Source organism: Chenopodium quinoa, unplaced genomic scaffold, assembly GCF_001683475.1.
Source record: "Chenopodium quinoa cultivar QQ74 unplaced genomic scaffold, ASM168347v1, whole genome shotgun sequence".
Classification (NCBI taxonomy): domain Eukaryota; kingdom Viridiplantae; phylum Streptophyta; class Magnoliopsida; order Caryophyllales; family Amaranthaceae; genus Chenopodium; species Chenopodium quinoa.
The window spans coordinates 826,738-845,809 of NW_018744151.1; the positions used below are offsets into that span (position 1 = coordinate 826,738).

Below are 19,072 nucleotides of genomic sequence, written 5' to 3' on the forward strand. Positions count from 1 at the left end.
CCTCCCTACCAAGTGTAGTCCCAATCACCACTACACCAACAACCAATTGTTAAAGGCATGATCATTAATGATAGTATGTTTGCATTGATTTGAAAAATGACAACATAAATTATGTACCAAATGAGTGAATGTAGTTATTGATGCAAAGTAATATTTTATATAAACTTATATACAAAATACAATACACATCCATAAATCCATAATTCAATATACAAATTAGCTTCTTTACATTTCAAAATTTTTAATTTTTTTTTAGGAAGTATGCAAAATTAGCTTTGGTCGCTTAGCTTAGCGAATTCCGAACTTTTGATAGCGAACTAAAACATAAATTTAACTAAAAACCAACTCCTCTAATTTGGTCAACGTAAAGTATGATTATTGGAGTTGGTTTTGGACTTTAGATGTTGACTTCTCTCAAAACCTAATTATTAAAGTCTATGACTTCCTATTTCTCAAAAATAAAACGATTTGTTTATACATATCAACACCCTCAAATCACTTTTTTAAGATGGGGCTCATCACTAATCTTAGATCATCAAATTGCACATATATTACTAATCTAAAGTTCAACAATAAATTCTTAGGGATTAATAATCTATGACAAACAAATAAAAATTGCTCAAACTAATTTAAGATAGAGGGAGTATCTAATAAATATACAACTCCTTTTGAGTAATTATTTAGGGTCTGTTCACATTTACTGAACTAATGAGCTGAACTGAACTAAGCTGAATGAACTGATTGGAGCTGAACTGAACTGAACTGAACTGAACTGATCGAATTGAAATGAATATTTTATAAGAGAAGAAAATTAGGAGTTGAACTAAACTGAACTGAAATTAAGTTGAAGTGAACAGACTGTTAATTCGAATTGTCATATATTTGTTAAATTTATATTTCTTTTGAAGATGTATGTAATACAATTATTTGTAAAAAAAGTTGATTATGCTACGTATAATAACACAGTGACTAACCATACTAACTAGCCTAAATTTAACGCGTAAGACTATTACACACTATCATTTTGTCAAAATTCTGAGAGGGAGGATCAAATTATGGGAAGAGCCTAACTCTATATTGTTTTCGAATATTATTGGATTTTATTCAATGTCCCAAAAGTCAATCAATAAATAATACTAGTATATCTTTAATTTAGCATCAAAACTACATATTCTTAAGATAAATCACATGAAGCTTATATCAAATAGAATACATTATTATATTTCAACTATTAATCATCATACATGCATTGCCAAAAAAAAAAAAATAAAAAAAAATTGTTACATAGTCCTAAATTAATCATTGCATTTGTAAATGGCTTTGTGGACCCAAAAAAATAAAAAAAAAATGTCTAAATTTTCAAAATCTAACAAAATAATACAAAGACAAGTTGACGATTATGATGACGCCGTTTAGATTGACTAATTTGGTCATTTTCTGATGAATATTGGATTTAATGAAATATATTAATTATATGGTCAACTGCACCATTTCTAAAGGATTAGTGATAGTAAGTACTGTTTATAATCCAAAGTTTAGGCTAATTAAAAAGATGAACTCCATAGAAAATTGGGTTGTAAAATTGAAATGTTGTCTTTTATTGGCTACAATAGCCCGTGTCTTGGCCTAATTTTTGTCCCGGAATATCATAATCTACTTAGACTTATATACTACCAAATGGACTTAATTAGTTAGTTAACAAACAGTAATATATAATTAACTGCAATTGGGTGGAATATTTGCAAGTTGTTGGTCATATGACTTTTCCATTCTCAATATCACACAAACGATTTTGTTAGGGTGTCTTGATTCACCCTAGCTCATGTACAAGACTCGACTCGGCTCATTATCACCCTACCCTAACAGAGTTGTCAACGAGGTTGGCTCTAGTAGAGTTTAATATGATAGTATTGATATTTAGTCTACATTTGACAAATAGTTCTAATCTACATGTGAGTTTTTCTTAGCACCATAATTCCAAACACCTAATTGATCTAAACACTTAATTAATTTAGATTTCAGCTTGGACATAAAGAATTAAAGATGGTGGTATTGGGCCAAGACCGCACAATTGGGCACGAAAGAAGCACAACACAAATGGGGGCATGGGACTGGCCATGGACACCCATGTATTTGTGCAAGTGTGAGTCGTGCTCAAGCGAGCTGTGTCAAAATAGACCAAGAAAATATGTGTCATGACATAAAACATATGTTAATATATAATTCATATATAAATTAAGCCTATGTAGAATCCCATACCCAAATCTTATGCACAAGTTAGGCATGACGTCACATATTAAATAAAGAACATTAAGGCACAACACGATAAAACATACTAACACGTACAACACGACATAACACGATAATTTGTAGAGAGTTACACTTACGGAGTATATAATTAGGGTGACATGTAAGGTGAACAGGGTGATGCAGCTAGATTCTTATAATGAACCTATCGTTTCCCTTTGCCTCCCTAAAATGAATTTTTTTTTTAAAAATTTATTTTATTTATAATTTTTGAAAAATGTCAAAAGGAGTAACTAGTATAAAACTATACTCCTAAAACGGGGAAATAAAAGGTCCCATCTCACCTAATTTTGGAGGTTAAGCCAGCCCAAATTGCCTTTATGTTTAAAGATCAAATTAAAGTGTCTCGATAATCCAAGCTAGCTGTATGTTCAGGCCCCTGATGGTAAACCTAACCTTAATTCTTTGCATTAAACCCCTGAAAAGCAGGTTTATCTGATCCTAATCATCAAAACATAATACATTAAACAACATTACATTATGTATATGCGATTATAAAAATAATGTGGATAAACACCATGAAACAACAATGACTATAATAGATTAGGAAGTGACTTTTAATACATGACATTTGTGTGGTGTATGGTTAATCTTTTAAATTAATTACCCGACATTTAAGCTAAGAGGTCTTGCTCACTAATATATGCTAATGCATATTAATTTGACACTATATATAAGATTTCAATCTGATAGGACACTTTTAAATTCTAAGCCTAACTGATGGTGTAACACCTTCTAAAATATATGTAGGCGAAATATGTATATAAAAAAGTAATAAGATTATGATATAAGGAGAAAAGTTGTGGTCAATATAAGTCAGAATAGTGAGGTGGCAATTTATACAACACATCAAACAATATTCAGGAATAATTTTTTGAAGGGTATTATTATAATGATAGTGAATCATATCACATTATAATATGCCCCCTCCCTTTGAATACAAGGTACCCATGAATGAGATAATATTAAATAATTAAAGAACCAAAATTAAAAAATTAATTTCCACTCAAAAAGTAAAGATAGATTAGATTAGATCATTTTTGTATTAGATGAAATTCCCTTTGCTTTGTCTAATCACCCCTTTCCCAAATGTCAACCATATTCCGGTATATAAGTACCATATTCCCTAGTGTACCAAAATGGTCCAATATTTTCTACACTTCTCTATTTTTAAGTGTCTAAAAACTCACATTGAAAAAACTTGTACATCAAACCAAAGTGAAATATTAATCAAAAGACTAGAAGTTGTGCAACATGGGAGAAGAGTTCCAAGGCGGTGTTTGTGGCGGCACGTGGTGGAATCCACCACATAATTTATTCTCTAGTGGATTATCATCACCGTGCTCAGTTGCTCAGCTTGGTGGCGCCGGCTTTGACGTGGGCAGCTTTGGTTGGCCAAATGAATTAGTTGTAAAGGGCAGCAATAATAACAAGTCTAGTAACAATAATAATTCAGTTTTTGACAACTTAATATTTTCTGATCAACTTGATTCTTCCCTTGATATTTTAGGCTTTGGCCTCTCACCCACTTCTTCAACTACTGACTGGAATAATCATCAAAACTTGCTGTAAGTATTTTTGTACATGAATTATTTAATGTACAAAAAATCGCGATATAATTTTATTTTATTTTATTTTTTTGGGAAAAAATCGCGATATAATTAAATTTGCTAACAAGTATTATTTGTTAATTTGTTATGCAGTTGTAACAATAATGGAAGCAACGAGGCAAACTTTGATTCAATGTTACAAGATAATATGAATAGTACAAGTTTATGTAATTCCTATGAAATGGGAGTAAATTCACCAAATATTATGAATACAACCAACTTTTGTAACAACACCCAAGATGCATCACCACCCTTTACTTTGACAGCCTCTAGCAATAACTCCGGCGACTCGAGTACAATCACCTGCGACGGCAGCCTCGCTACGAGCTTTCCGATGAACTCTTCAGCTTCTTACTTGATCCAATCTTTGTTTGATGATTCTGATGAATCTCATCAAGTACCTCAACCACAATCCATGCCTCATCATCAATTTATCAACTCATCAAATAATAATTATGCTTCTTTGGATTCAAGTAATGAAATTATGTCATCTAATTCTTGGGTTAAAACTAGTCCTAATAACACTACTTCTACTCTTCCTTCTCCTCAAATACCTTTACTACAAAGTAACAAGATCGATGGAGGGATGAACGCGTCGTTGATCAATGATCAAGGACAAGTGTTTAGTGGTCAATACTCTCCTACAACTCTTAGTAGCATTCGAGCTAGCTTGTTGAACTCCTTACAATCACGAGCTCGAGGCCCTTCTTCTTTCAAATACAAATCACACTCGTCTAATACCAAGGTAATTTACACGTCTATTATAGTTGATACACACACTTACATACACATACATATTTACTATACAGTCTTGAGAGAAGGCGTCCCTTTACATCTTTCAAAAAATAGAAAAAAGTAATAATAATATTTTGTTGTGTATGTGTTATTGTGCTATATATGTGATACTAGGGTTTATACATGTATGTTCTTGAGCTAAACATTTATTTTGGTATAAATTTGTTTAGGGTAATAGTGAGGAACATCGTCGTGAGTCTAAGAACAATACTAGTAACAATGATCAACCACAAGCTAAGAGGCCGCGAATTGAGACTCCATCTCCCTTGCCAACATTTAAGGTACATACATGTACTTCGTATATTAATTAATACAATTTTCCATTGAATTGCTTGTTTATTTTTCGATTTTTCCTAATCTGCGACAAATATTATCCTAAATATAATATTTATCAGTTTAAGGTACTTAATTTGTTATTGTTTGATCGGCAGGTTCGTAAGGAGAAGCTAGGGGATCGTATAACTGCTCTCCAACAACTAGTTTCGCCTTTTGGGAAGGTATACTAGCTTTATAACATTATTATCATTTTTTTTTTTGGTACAAAAAAAAAAAAATTCTTTATTCTTAATTTTTATGTATGATTATATTCAACAATAAGTTATTTTTTAAAAAAGTGTCATTAATTCTAATTATATGAAATTATGATCCTTGTTTTGTAGACTGATACTGCATCGGTTCTACACGAAGCAATCGAATACATCAAGTTTCTCCATGATCAAGTTAACGTAAGTTTTTATGTATTAATTTCTTAATAAATGGACTAATTATGTATATAATATATGTAGTTTATTGATGTAGTGATTAATGTGTGATTTTTCTATGATTTTCAGGTTTTAAGCACTCCATATTTGAAAAATGGAACTGCAATGCAACAAAAGGTAACAAACAAAACCTAGTTGTTTTTTTGTGTTTAATTTAACGTAATAATATTTTAAGTTAATTACATAAAGATCTACAAGTATATATAGATTATAAATTGATTATAGAAGAAAAAAGTCTAGATCAAGATAGAGTAGGAGGGCGGTATATAGATGTTTAAGCAAAAAAATATGGTATTGTTCATTATTAAATATGGTATTATTATATTTATAGGTTAGTAATATAGATTATAAATTAATTTAACCTAATAAATTGTTCATCATTAAATATGGTATTGTCATAGTTATAGACTAATTATATATAATCCAATTAGAATAGATCAAAGTAGGGTTCAACTAGTTTAGTTGAAAATTATGTACTCAAGGTTGCAAATATACGGAGTATTATGTATTTATCATATGTCTTTTAGCATGGCATGATCCTGAAAATAATAATATTGTTCCCTTAAATTAATAATAATTAAGATTGGTTTTGATATCCACTTAATTAATTATCTACTGCACTTTTGTAAATCTTCATCATAGCCTCAAAAGAGGGAAAAAAAAGAAGAAGAGATTGTTCATGCATTAAGATTAAAAAAAAAAAAAAAAAAAGCTTTAGTTTTGATTAGTCAATAAGGCTCTATTATGTAAACTAATGATCATGTTTTTAAAGTTATCATGAAGGTTAAAATTTGAATTGAGAATAAGATGTTAAGGTCTAAAATCCAAATCATGTCATCTATTCACCCCACTAATTTTCTTAATTCATATCGACAGTCACTTAATGTATCAACATACTATACCATTACTTATCTATTGAAAAGTAAAATTCAAGGTATTAATCATTAAAACAAGCCAATGCAAAAACTAAACTTAGTTAATTTGTGTGCATAACTTGTTCGCTTGTGTTGGCCGTTGAAAGATAAAATGAGTAAATTTTCTACTTTAATTTATTTCAAAATACTAGCAAAACTTTTCAAATTCTAATTGATAACATGAGAAAATTGTACCCCTTTTTTCTTTTTCTTTTTTTATTTGTAAGGTAAACTTGAAGTGAATAAAGGGTACAAATTATCATCAAATTGGACCCATGAAACTTCACTCATAAATAAAGTTGAAGAATGTTAATTATAGTGACTTGAAATCCAAACCTTGGACCAATATTAATTAACTTTTCGTTACATTATATCATGATTTTGTATGAAGAATCAAATAGTTGTTCATTTGAATTATGAATTGATTGTTCTGTTAATCTTGCAGGAGGGTGACAAATCGAAGGATAATGAAGATTCAAATCAAGATTTAAGAAGTAGAGGCTTATGTCTTGTACCTATTTCAAGCACCTACCCAGTTGCCCAAGAGACCCCAGTCGATTTTTGGACACCTACATTCGGAGGAACAACGACATTCATGTAGCTTATGGTACATAGGTGATGATGAACTCGATACCCTTTTCAACCACAATTTTCCAAAGCCAAATATTATTTACAATATCGAGATATCCTATTTTACTACCTTCGTCTAGAATCAGTTGTTACATAAATTGTTTAAATCATACTAACAGCGTTACAATCAATTTTAGACGGAGAGAGTAAAATATAAACCCATACTCGATCTAAAAAAATAAAAAAAGGACCATCATATATTTTTATGGTATGGTATGGCAGTTGCCACATATTGCTTTAGGTTGAACAATTCTTGGATCAAAGTATGTGGTAAAGTGGAGGAAAAAAGGGGGGAAAAAAAGATAAAAAGAGGGGGGAAAAGAAAAAAGGAAGGGACCCTTTCAAAAGATATGACAGACAAATGTTTGGTCCACTATTACAGATTTACAGGAATAATGATGTAGTAGGGCACAACAAAATAGTTAGGGACAATTGTGGTTTTTCATCTTTATTATTTTTTTTTATTTTTAACGTTGATTAATTAAGTATTTGTTGTAATAATAGAAGGGTTAGGAGCAGGAACAAGTGCTAAATTTAGCTGGAACTTTTTCAGATTAATTAGAGTTTTTAGGGTGAAAAGATTATTGTACGTTATTGTTAATTAGAGATTAGGCTAAATTTAGCATAATATGTTCCTGCTTCTTGCTATATTCATGTATGTAAAAGGAATATTTTTCAGTACTTGTATCAACCACTGCAACCCCAAACCCCTATTTTTTTTTTATTGCAAATTGGGAAGGGAAAAAAAAAGTTATTTTGTTTGGATTGTTTTGTAAAACTAGTTAATGTTTAATGATTGTTTGTTGGATCGATCACTTCGACACTTCCACAACTAGATTCTCGCATAAATTATCAATTTAGTTGTCATATAACCAGATCAGTTTACACATACAATATCAACTTGACTATCATTCCAAAAAGACAACTAATTAATTAATAGCTAGCCTAGCGCGTTTGTTTAATATGCCATTGTAAAAAAAATGATAATCTTTAAGTACATCCATACAAGAGATTAATCTATTCATATACAAAACATCTGCTATAACAAACTTGTGAAATATATTCACTTATATAAATGATCCTAAATTAAAATTCATTGGATTCAATTTTATGCATATTTGTTAAATTTAGAATGTTATGGTGAAGTCATACTTATATGGATTCCATGTTCTCTTTACTGATATTAGGGAATTTTTATTGATAAAATGAGATAAGCTACTAAGATCGAGTTAATTTTAAATTAGTACTACTTAGAATTACAAGTGTCAACAACTATACTCAAATAAAATAATGCATGCTTGATTACTAAGAAATAGTCTTACATAGGGCCTGTTCACATTTACTTAATTTCAGTTTAATTCAGTTCAGTTCAGCTCCAATCAGTTTAGTTCAGTTCAGCTCCAATCAGTTCAGTTCAGTTCAATTCAGTTCAGCTCTTAATTTTCCTCTCTCATAAAATATTTATTTCAGCTTAGTTCAGTTCAGTTCAGCTCCAATCAGTTCAGTTCAGCTCCAATCAGTTCAGTTCAGTTCAGTTCAGCTCAGTTCAATAAATGTGAACAGGCCCATAATTACATGTAAATTACCATTCTTTGATTTGTTATTATATATTTACTTTGTATACTTCCTCCGGTCAAAAATTAGATAACTCACATTTAATATAGAATAAATGAATAAGATCGATACGATTTTACTAAATATATAATATGCATGAATGCTTTAAATTTATTAGTAGTAGTTGTGTTTAGGAACGATAATAAGCCTACCCTATTTGCGAGCTACTCCAATTAGGCTTCGTTAAAACTTGGCTAGATAATATCTATCTTAAACCACTTGTTCTTCATATATATCTAAACATGCATGCTCCACCTATAAAATTAAGCATGAAAATAATTACTCAAGACTTATCATCACAAAAAATATTAATGGTAACCATTTAATAATTAGCATCATCTTGAACCACATAACAACCCAACAAAAAGCTTTTAATTTGTCATGTAGTAACAAGGCATGGATTGAAGTAATACACTTCTTATTACTAGCTTTGTTCCCTTAAATTAAATAAATAATCTGTTTAGAAAAGGGTATTTAGCGGGACACTTCATGCTATATTTAATCACACAAATTATTCTGGTGTTATTACTTTAATTAAACAGAATCATTATAGAACGAACATTGATTGGATCATTGCAAGATATGGCAACGTACCATATATTAACTTGTAACATGTTACTTTTTGCTTAAACACATGAGAAACAATAAGCTCATGTATTAAATAATATGTATAATTCAAACGTTACAGTTTAAAGCCCAGAGATATCACATTAATTAGCTTAGTGTATAAAAAAAAAAAAAAAAACAAAAAAAAAAACACACACACACTTAATTAGATTTAATTTTAAAGTATCATGCGATAAGGGTTAACCGATTAAGTGCCTTTATTAGTCTAGGCAAGATAATTTCAAAGAGATTAAAAAAAAAAACCTTATTTGTCATAGGCACATAATTATTACGAAGTATCGTTTTTAAACTCTTTTTATTTATTTATTTATTTATTTTTATAATTTTTTTTAAGGTGTGTTCAAGATGTGCTTAAGCACAAGACCCCTTAGGTCATCTCGCCATCAAGTGATGACATTGAAGGGTGCGGATGAGTTAAACACTCCAATGGGAGGACAATAATATAATTTAATTAATTTGCAATGGTACACAACATTGCTTTTGTTGCTTTTTTCCTTAATTATGTGCATGCAATTAAAGCCACTTTCCTCTCAGCTAGTTAATGAACAATTTCAATGAGTAATTTGGCAAACAAAGTAATAAACATTATATTACTAATTAAAGAAGGCTTGATTTAGAAGAAAACAACTAAAATGACATGAATAAAAGTAGTTCTTTAACAGTTGAAAAGCAATCATATTATTGACTAGTATATTCTCTTTGGCTAACTCATGTATACTTTATGTTTTTTCATATCTCTATAATCAATCAAAGGTTCCATCCTTTCAAATTGATGCATTGCTAGACATAAAAAGACGACATATCTTTACCAAATTCGTTAATAAAGAATAAGGATAGGTACCTCTTATATAGCCCTTGAGTGCCCCCAAATCAAAGTCAATTCAATTCCTATTTTTAATTTAATTTATTTTAAAAAAAATTATTACTAGGGTTTACAAGATTTAAAGCTTCTAAGGCATCATTGTGATGTTACTAAAGATTGTATAAACTTTAATAATGAAAGAGTAAACCTTTGAATTCCTTTATTAAAAAATATTTTTTTTGGACCACCTTTTCTTTTTATGGCTTATCAAAGGCAAATCTTTGTTTCTCTTCAATTAGAAGTTTTCGTATCTAAAAGGGTATTTTCTTTTTGGAACTTCCCTGTGAATTTAATTTGAGGTTTTATGTAGGCGTTTCAAACAAATTTAATAAAGTAACGCCTATGAGTAAGATACGTGTATCTAAAGGAAGTATCGTGTTCTCTCAACTATCAGGCTACTAGTCTTCGATATATCTTTATCCATTTTTTTTTTACCCAATTCGAGTTTTCACGATCTTCAATACAAGTTAAAAATTATTAACAAAATATGCAATGAGACGAATCCCACATAACTATGTTATTTCTTATAGATTAACGGGATATATGGTCAAAGTTTAGAAGTTTGACCCACATATTAGCAATTAATGAGAAAAAATACGAACCCAGGGATTATAAGATAAAGTTCTCCAACAAAATGATTCTAGTCTCGGATTAAGAAAAATTGTGTACTAACTCTATTACTTTTTAGTAGCAACAAAGGAGTGTTATTTGTGAAGCATAAAATATTTCTTTGCAGCAACTAAAAAGAAACGGAGGTAGTAAAATAATACATTACGTATAATACAAATTGAAAAAAGAAAATGTTATTTTAAAAAAGCTTTCTTTTTTTTTTTGTCTCTAATGCTTTGCCATTATTTACATTTGGGATGATGCAATACTAATGTATGTATTGCGTCATATACAACAACGCACTACTACAAAGTAGAATAGAATGCTTATTGATTTGGTACAATAGCAAGCTACAAAAACATGTAACTATTAACATGTAACTATCTTGTACAATAACAAATTACAAAAAGATGCAATACCTGCAAGTCCACACACAATCATCTCACATTACAAGGCAATTGAGCCTAAATCCACCACATTTACGACACGCTAAAAATTGCATGTGGTCCGGTGCAATTTTATTTATTTATTTTTGAGTTCTAAGGGTATTATAAAATATAAATAGAGAAGATGGTTATATTTTGAACCTGTGATTATCGTACACTAACTCTCAAATATTATCATTGGGTCAAAATCTCTCATTGTTACTTACAACTGTTTTTACGTACAATAAGTTTCAAGAAACTTTAGGCGTTTTAGCTTTGATGAATTAGTGGAATTTGTTGTCAAAAAAAATATATTACTGATAAAAGAAAGTGAAAAAAATAATATATTTAAAGTAAGTAATGTGAGAGGATTGGAAGGAAATAACAACAGGGTAGGAGTGAGGATCATATGTGTTGAAAGATGTTAAAAAAAAAAAGTGTAGAGTATTTCTTTTATAAAGTCGTAGCACTTTAAAAACGTTCATTTATATATTAAAAAAAAAGGTTGCACTTAAGAACATAAAATAAATAAAGTTGATAAGAATACTTCGTGTAATTAAACATGAAACTTGATTACAGTAGAAGTTAGCTTGGTGGACCCTTTAAAATCCCCTCTACAAGTTCATTTAGAATTGTGGAAATTGGAAAGAAACTTCTTTGGTTATGTAGTGATTATAGTCCAACTTGTTAAGGAGAAAATGTAGTCCAACTAAGGATATAGGACATGTTCTGATTTACTGAACTTAGTTGAATTGAGCTGAGCTGAAATGAATTATTTATGAGAGAAGGAAATTAAGAACTGAACTGATTAAAGTTGAATTGAACTGTAATTTAGATAAAAATAACAGATCCCCAGTCAAGTGATTTTTCAAACCTACATCTATGTATTTTTTAATCAATTTTTCTTAATGGAAAATGATAAGGAGAAAATCATCAACATTGTGACAAATTTTCTTTAGGCTTGTAAATTTCTCGAATGGAAAAATCATACCATGTCTAGTCTCGGTTTCTTGTTCTTCATCCTTGAAATGATGATTACCCAAATTACACTCCTATTATTAAAAGACTAGGTCTAGAATGATATTTCTATCCATAATTCCCTATTCACCTACTTGTTAATTATATTTATAAGCCGTAACAATGTCCTGAGTTGCAATAATATGTGATTAAGATTGTGTACTTGACTTAAAATTAAATATTTTTGTTTGACAGATTATTAATACATATTCCCTCAAAAATAAAAAAAAGTATTAGTACATTACATTACACATTGTTTGTGTTCATTTGGTTGATTTTGGTTATTTGGGAAAGAAAATTTCTCTTATACAGCTATATATTTGCACATGATATTAATGGTTTGGAAATTATACACTTAAGTAAATAGTAGTTTAATTTTTAGTAGTTTTGGGTTCAAATCTTGATAGACACTTTTTTTTAATAAGGTGTATTGGCCAATTCCTTGAAAGATTGATTTAACAAGAAATTAGCCCTTATTCTTTTCAAAGCTTCATTATACTTTTTTTATTTAGTAAAACATTACGCTATCTCTGTTTATTTTTATTTACAATAAATTAATTTTTTATGTTTTATACTACGTATAAAATATTCCTTTATTCGGTTACTCAAAAAGAAACATAGGTAGTTAAGAAAAGCCCCTTTCAAATATGGGCCTTGAACTTGACCCAAAAACCAAATCCAAGTCAAATGAGTGCCAATATACAAGAATCTATAGTGTGGATCTTCTGTATGGCCCATGATCCATACATAGACCTTTATGTGTTATGTGTATTGTGTATTGTTGCTACTTGATAACTTCTATGATGAGTTTGAGCTTTACTGTTTTTTAATTTACTAAGTACTCGTAGATTCTCATTTCTCACACATAGTACAAGTTTGAGACAAATAGAGTACTTTTATATTATTTGCCATTTTCAGAAACTCGATCTAGCAAGTAAATTTGAGACGAAGAGAGTACTATTATTTTCATCCTTCCGACTAATATAAATCTCTTAAACAACTTTCCCGTTTCCCCCCCCCCCCTCCTCCCCTTTCTGATGCTGCTGCTCCTCGAGACTTGGCTACTGATTAAGATAGGTGTTACAGCTTACTATCTTTAGTTCTTGAAGTCAAAAATCAGAAACTAGGGAATTTATGTATGACTTTTGACTCGTTTCCTCTTGCATTCATATTCAGATGATCAAATGTATTGTCCTTCAGATTTAAAAGCACGGTTAATCGATTAACCAGATTTGTTTAAAGGAGAGATAGGAAGCCATGCATACATCTTTAAAGTGGGTTCAGTACATGGGATGAAGATCAACCTTAATGTGGCAAAACTAGATGAAAGTCAAATACAAGTAACTAGTTTTCAGTACAATCTGTAAATGTCCCAAACTAATGAGAGGTAATATAATATGCTCCAATCTACAGGCATGAGTCATAAGCACAACCATGAGAGCGACGGTTAGGAGAAGCAGTGAGACAATCATCGATCTCCTCAAACCCGTGTATGGTTTGTGTTCTTGTTAAATGGGGACTCAAGGCTCTTGCTGATTACTGACTTCAACTACGGAGTAGACAATTATACAATGGCATTTAGTTGCAGATCTTTAAGCATCATGTTGTCCAAATCACTTCAAAATCATGGAAACTAAGATTGGTTTTTCATCAGACCTACAAGGTCGTTATACATCAGACCTAACGTGGAATTAAGCATCAAACGAATGTAATCGATCTAAATGGGCACCCAACTAACAGAACTCCTGATATCGATTGTTCTTCGACAACACTGTGTATACTTCTGTTTGTAAATCTCTGCACCCTTTATTTTAATTTGTTTTTTGGGTGTGGAAGTAAAAAAACAAATCCAATATTATAAAGATAGAAAGGGGGGAAATTAGATAAGAATGTAAACCTGTCAAAGAAATTACTGAGTACCAACTAAGGAAATACCAATTATTGAGTTCAAATTTCAATACATTTATATACCTTTGGCTGAGCAAATTTCTTACAACACATTCAAACAAATCAAGGATCCAAATACAAACATATTTGACAAAGCAAGCAATTGACGAAATTGAAGAGCATACTTTATATGACAAAAAACAATATGCAGGTATCTACTAGTAAAAAGTTGTGTTCTAGACAGAGTGAAGTATTTCAAGCAGAACCCTTGAGCTTCTTTGCAATGGTGGCGAAGTATTTGCCCTGGTGGAAAGCTTGCTCGAGTTCAAGCTCAGAAGGCTGTCTCGATCCATCACCTGCAAAAGTTCCTGCCCCATAAGGTGTTCCTCCTTTCACCTTCTCCATCTCAAACATACCAGCTCCAAATGTGTAGCCGATGGGCACAAAGATCATGCCATGGTGGGTGAGTTGAGTGATGGCTGTCAAGCTGCATAAATCCACAAATTAGCAGAAGTTCACTCTCTCCACTAGTCCATTATGCTACATTATGTATAACAATTTGCATCCCACCAAGAAAAAAAATTATAAAAGCGTGGGAAACAAACTAGTCCCAATAGTAAAACAAAAAAATTTCTTTTAAAAGATAGCCCTTCTGTTAGCAAAACTACATGCATTAAATTGCAAAATGCAGATTTCAGATAATATTTTCTTTCAAAAAAAATAATCCATTTTATTATATATGCATCAACAGATCATTATCCTAATTCCTAAACCTTTTCAAAAGAGGAATGTATCAAGTAATAATTGGAAACAAGAAGGCAGAAAACCTCAAGCAAAGAGAAACTCACGGGGTAGTTTCTTGTCCGCCACCTTGAGATCCTGTACTGTAAAAGATGCCTGCAGGTTTCCCAGCAAGTTGTTGTGTTCTCCAGAGTCCTCCAGTGGCATCCATGAATGCTTTAAATTGAGCAGCCATCATACCAAATCTAGTTGGGAAACCAAAAAGAAACCCGTCTGCCTCAGCAAGTTCGTTAGGTGTGATGATTGGGACATCAGTTTTTGGGGGTGCACTCATTTTTGCTAGCACATCTTCAGACAGTGTTTCAGGAACCTTCACAAGTAACCCAGAACCTTTAATTATTCTATTTATTCCTCAAGTCAAGGATAAAAACTATAAGTAGTTGCATATCAGGCAATTTGTATAACGCACACCTGCCAGAGTTTCGCTTCAACTCCTTCAATAGATGCAGCTCCTTTCAGTATCTCCTCTGCTAACTTCTCAACATGTCCATACATTGAGTAGTAGCTGCACCAGACTTATTTACATCAATTCCCACACATAAGAAGTTGATTCTATCATGCCTATATAATCATAACAAACACAGACAGGGGCAGGGTTATCACCTACAAACTACAAACTTAAAATTCCACAGTATACTTCCATGAAAGACGATTACAAAAGCACCTATAAGTTTAAGGGACCAGAACAACTAGATTGCTTAAAGCAAAAGTCATAAATAATCCAAGAATGGCATAACAATATAATCCAAGAATGGCATAACAAAATTTGATGGATTGTGGAATAGGGCTCTAGCCATTATACTAGAGACATGCAGGTGTGTACAGTCCATAAAACTGGAAACAGAAGCCATAAACTTGTCAGTAAAATATTTTAGCCACAAACTAAAAAAGGAAAATTAAGGCCTCATCCAGCTGAATGTATTGAATTTCAAAAGGTGATATCATACTCTGACAAACTAATGCTTTAAGATGGCAACTATAGAAGTAGTTAACCAGAGCTTTCTCATCGTAAAATTTCAAAATATTTGACATAAAGTCAAAACATTTGACAATCGATAGTCATATCTCTCCAACAAAATTTCACTCTCATTAGAACACATATAGCTAATGCAGAGACTACAAGTGTTCTTCATTTTTCCAGTCTAAATCATAATACTGCTACAGTTCCTCTTTACATTATGAGAAAGTACATCAATCTTCCTAAGGTTTAGTTAGGTAATCATTCAGTGGAAGAATATAAAACTAAATTTCCCAAGATAAGAGCATGGAAAACTAAAGAACGATAAACGAATAACAAATTCTAGAAACACTGGTCCACAAAGGGAGTAAAGTCAAAAGATAACAAAAGGAAGATAGCAACAGCACACTTTGTAACTAACAATGCAGCTTTGCCACCATGCCTCCAAAAAGCTACTTTCTCTAACCAAATCACATTATTGATGCATATTATCAGTTACTTCTGAACAAGTAGAGGCGTAAAATAGACAACTAGTACCTAAGTACTCAAAAGAATGATATTGTAAAAGAGATTAACTTTTAACTTTCAGTAAGCCATTCAACTCTTTATTTCCAGTTTTCCACTCAGGCTACCAGCAATCAAAGATTCAAAGGTAGAGATACGGACTTAACATAGCGCGTGCACGCTCACACACACACTTGCTTCATATTATCAGACCATATGTAAATCAAACAAATACATCACAAAGCAATGCTGATTCCTCGAGCCTAGGAAGAGAAATTTATTCATGTTCTTCCAATTAACAATATGAAGAACACATATACATTCAACAAGTTAGTACCAAGCCAACAAAGGGAACACATGATCCGAGTTTGAGTAACATGGACACTTATATAGCTCTCATTAAGCTTATATTGAAGACACATAATCCAAGTTTGAGTGACACAATTTGGAGGATTTTATACAAAATAAACATACAATTGAATTAAATAAAATCAGCTATATAACTAAGATTCATTCAGCAATAAAACTACAAAGTTCTATCAAATCAGCAAACATGACTCAACAAATCAAGGATATTTCAACAACCCCAAATCAATTTAATCATTTACATTATTATGGAAGTATATGTTGCTAGATGAAATAAGGCATTCATTTTTGCAAGCTCCACCCATCAAAGAAAAATGAATAGTTCGACTGAATTAAAGGGAAAATACCAACCAGAATACAAATGGGAACTAGTTAACCATGAAATTAAACAGATATTAACCATAAAAAAAACCTACTAATTTCAATAATAATTATAGTTAAAAGAACAGAAAAATTAAAAATCATGAAAATGAATTAGGAAATAAATAAATTTCTAGCATTGATGAATTAACTACTCATCACAAGTTAACCCATAAATTTAAATTTTCCAGGTGATATCCAAGACCCGAGATCGAATCCCATTCAAATCAATAGCACCCATATTAAAAATCACAATCCAATCACATAAAAAAATAACCCCAGAAAACAAAACAAAACATTATTAAAATGCAATAAATATCAATGACATTATACAACAAATTAATCAATTAATTAATCAAAAGAAAAGGGTTAAAGAGACAAAGAATGAGAAAGTACACGATGTAGATTTTGGCCGCCATTAGAGAGAAGCAAATTCAGGGTATTTCTGCAACTGTTGTCGAAGAAGAATAATGGAATAAGAAAGTAGTAGAATAATTGGGAGAAAAGAGAATGTGTTAATTAATAGAAAAAGTGATTAATAAGGTATAAATTGGAATGTTGAGGATAAATGGTGTATTTATAAATGATTAAATGGTGTTTAGGTACAGTACTGCTGAAAACCTGACATACAGGAAACAGGATGATTTAACCTTAGACCTTACCTACTTCTTCTATTCGATTCTTCAGCAGTCTTTCTTTTTCAGACGTATTTCTTGACGCGTCCTGCTTTTGGCCACGGCCTTTAGGGGGAGAGTACAATGTACGTACCCGTAATTCCGGATGCACTTTAGGTCATCTTCTTTTGAGCTTCTGAATAGAGCAAAACAACTTATTTATACTAAGGGTCTGTTCCGATTGACTGAACTCAGCAGAACTGAATTGAAATGACCTGAACTGAGCTGAACTGAACTGAACTTATTAATTAGTGATTTTTAACTACGGATTAGTGATCTTTGATTATTTATTGATTATTAATTACTATACATATGTGTATATACAAATGTACATATTAAAATATTTACGAAAAATATACTATATAATTATAATTATAAAATGTATGGAAAATATATTATAAAATGTATGGAAAATATATTAAAACTTTGAAACCTCTAAACATTTTAAACACATATACTATTTATTATTATTATTTATTGATGATTATTTTTATTATTTATTGATTATTATTATTAGTATTATTATTTCAATTATTATTGTTATTATTATTATTATTATTATTATTATTATTATTATTATTATTATTATTATTATTATTGTTTTTGTTGATGTTGTCGTTGTAATAAGAGCTTAAAAGAATGAAATTTGGCTTTATATCATTAGCAATATCATTAGACATAAATTAAGAGCTGAGTTGAACTGAACTGAACTGAATTTCAACGGAACAGAACAGGCCCTAAGTTGAGTATAGCTGACTACAACAACTTAAAAGAACAGGCCTTTAAGGCTAAAGCGTTATGTATACCCAAAGTTTTTATTTCATGTGGAAGTTGAAATTCTAAATGTATCTGAATACACAAAGAAGGTTTTGAAAAATAAAGAAAAAATTATAAATAACCACCATAACTAAAATTGATTTTTATCATTTTTTTTTGTTTATTTGATAACCACCTAAAAAAAAAAGAAATAGAAATCACCATCTCTAAGGGCCTATTCACATTTATTGAACTGGGCTGAATTGAACTGAACTGATTGGAGCTGAACTAAATTGAAATGAATATTTAATGAGAGGGGAAAATTAGGATCAGAGTTGAACTGACCCGACCTGAACTGTGTTGGAGCTGAACTAAACTAAACTGATTAGAGGTGAGCTGAACTGAACTGAACTAAGTAAATGCAAACATGTCCTAAGACTGAATAATCAAAATGATGGACTTTTTATAAAGGGTACTTAAGTAAATTGTGTTGTACACTTAATTTGGATTGGTTATGAATTTGAGGATAGTGTATCGTTTTTGCCCGACAAAGTGAGTATAAATGTAAAATAAAACAACTTACATAAATTAAACT

The 19,072-nt window shown here is 30.8% G+C and overlaps 2 protein-coding genes across 2 annotated transcripts; one reads left to right on the top strand and one right to left on the bottom strand.

Annotated features, from left to right (window-relative positions):
- Positions 1-3,285: 3,285 nt before the first annotated feature.
- Positions 3,286-7,698, top strand: LOC110693480 (transcription factor bHLH112-like). Its single transcript, XM_021870595.1, has 7 exons — positions 3,286-3,875; positions 4,011-4,662; positions 4,883-4,993; positions 5,144-5,209; positions 5,372-5,437; positions 5,543-5,590; positions 6,833-7,698. The coding sequence occupies exons 1-7, from the start codon at positions 3,562-3,564 to the stop codon at positions 6,986-6,988; spliced, it is 1,413 nt and encodes a 470-aa protein (XP_021726287.1). The 5' UTR covers positions 3,286-3,561; the 3' UTR covers positions 6,989-7,698.
- A 6,386-nt stretch (positions 7,699-14,084) lies between these two features.
- Positions 14,085-17,466, bottom strand: LOC110693482 (probable NAD(P)H dehydrogenase (quinone) FQR1-like 1). The gene is made up of 4 exons (XM_021870596.1): positions 17,444-17,466; positions 15,271-15,364; positions 14,907-15,169; positions 14,085-14,545 (listed from the first exon to the last, which is right to left on the bottom strand). Exons 1-4 carry the CDS (start codon positions 17,464-17,466, stop codon positions 14,314-14,316), a joined length of 612 nt encoding a protein of 203 aa, XP_021726288.1. The 3' UTR covers positions 14,085-14,313.
- Positions 17,467-19,072: the final 1,606 nt, after the last annotated feature.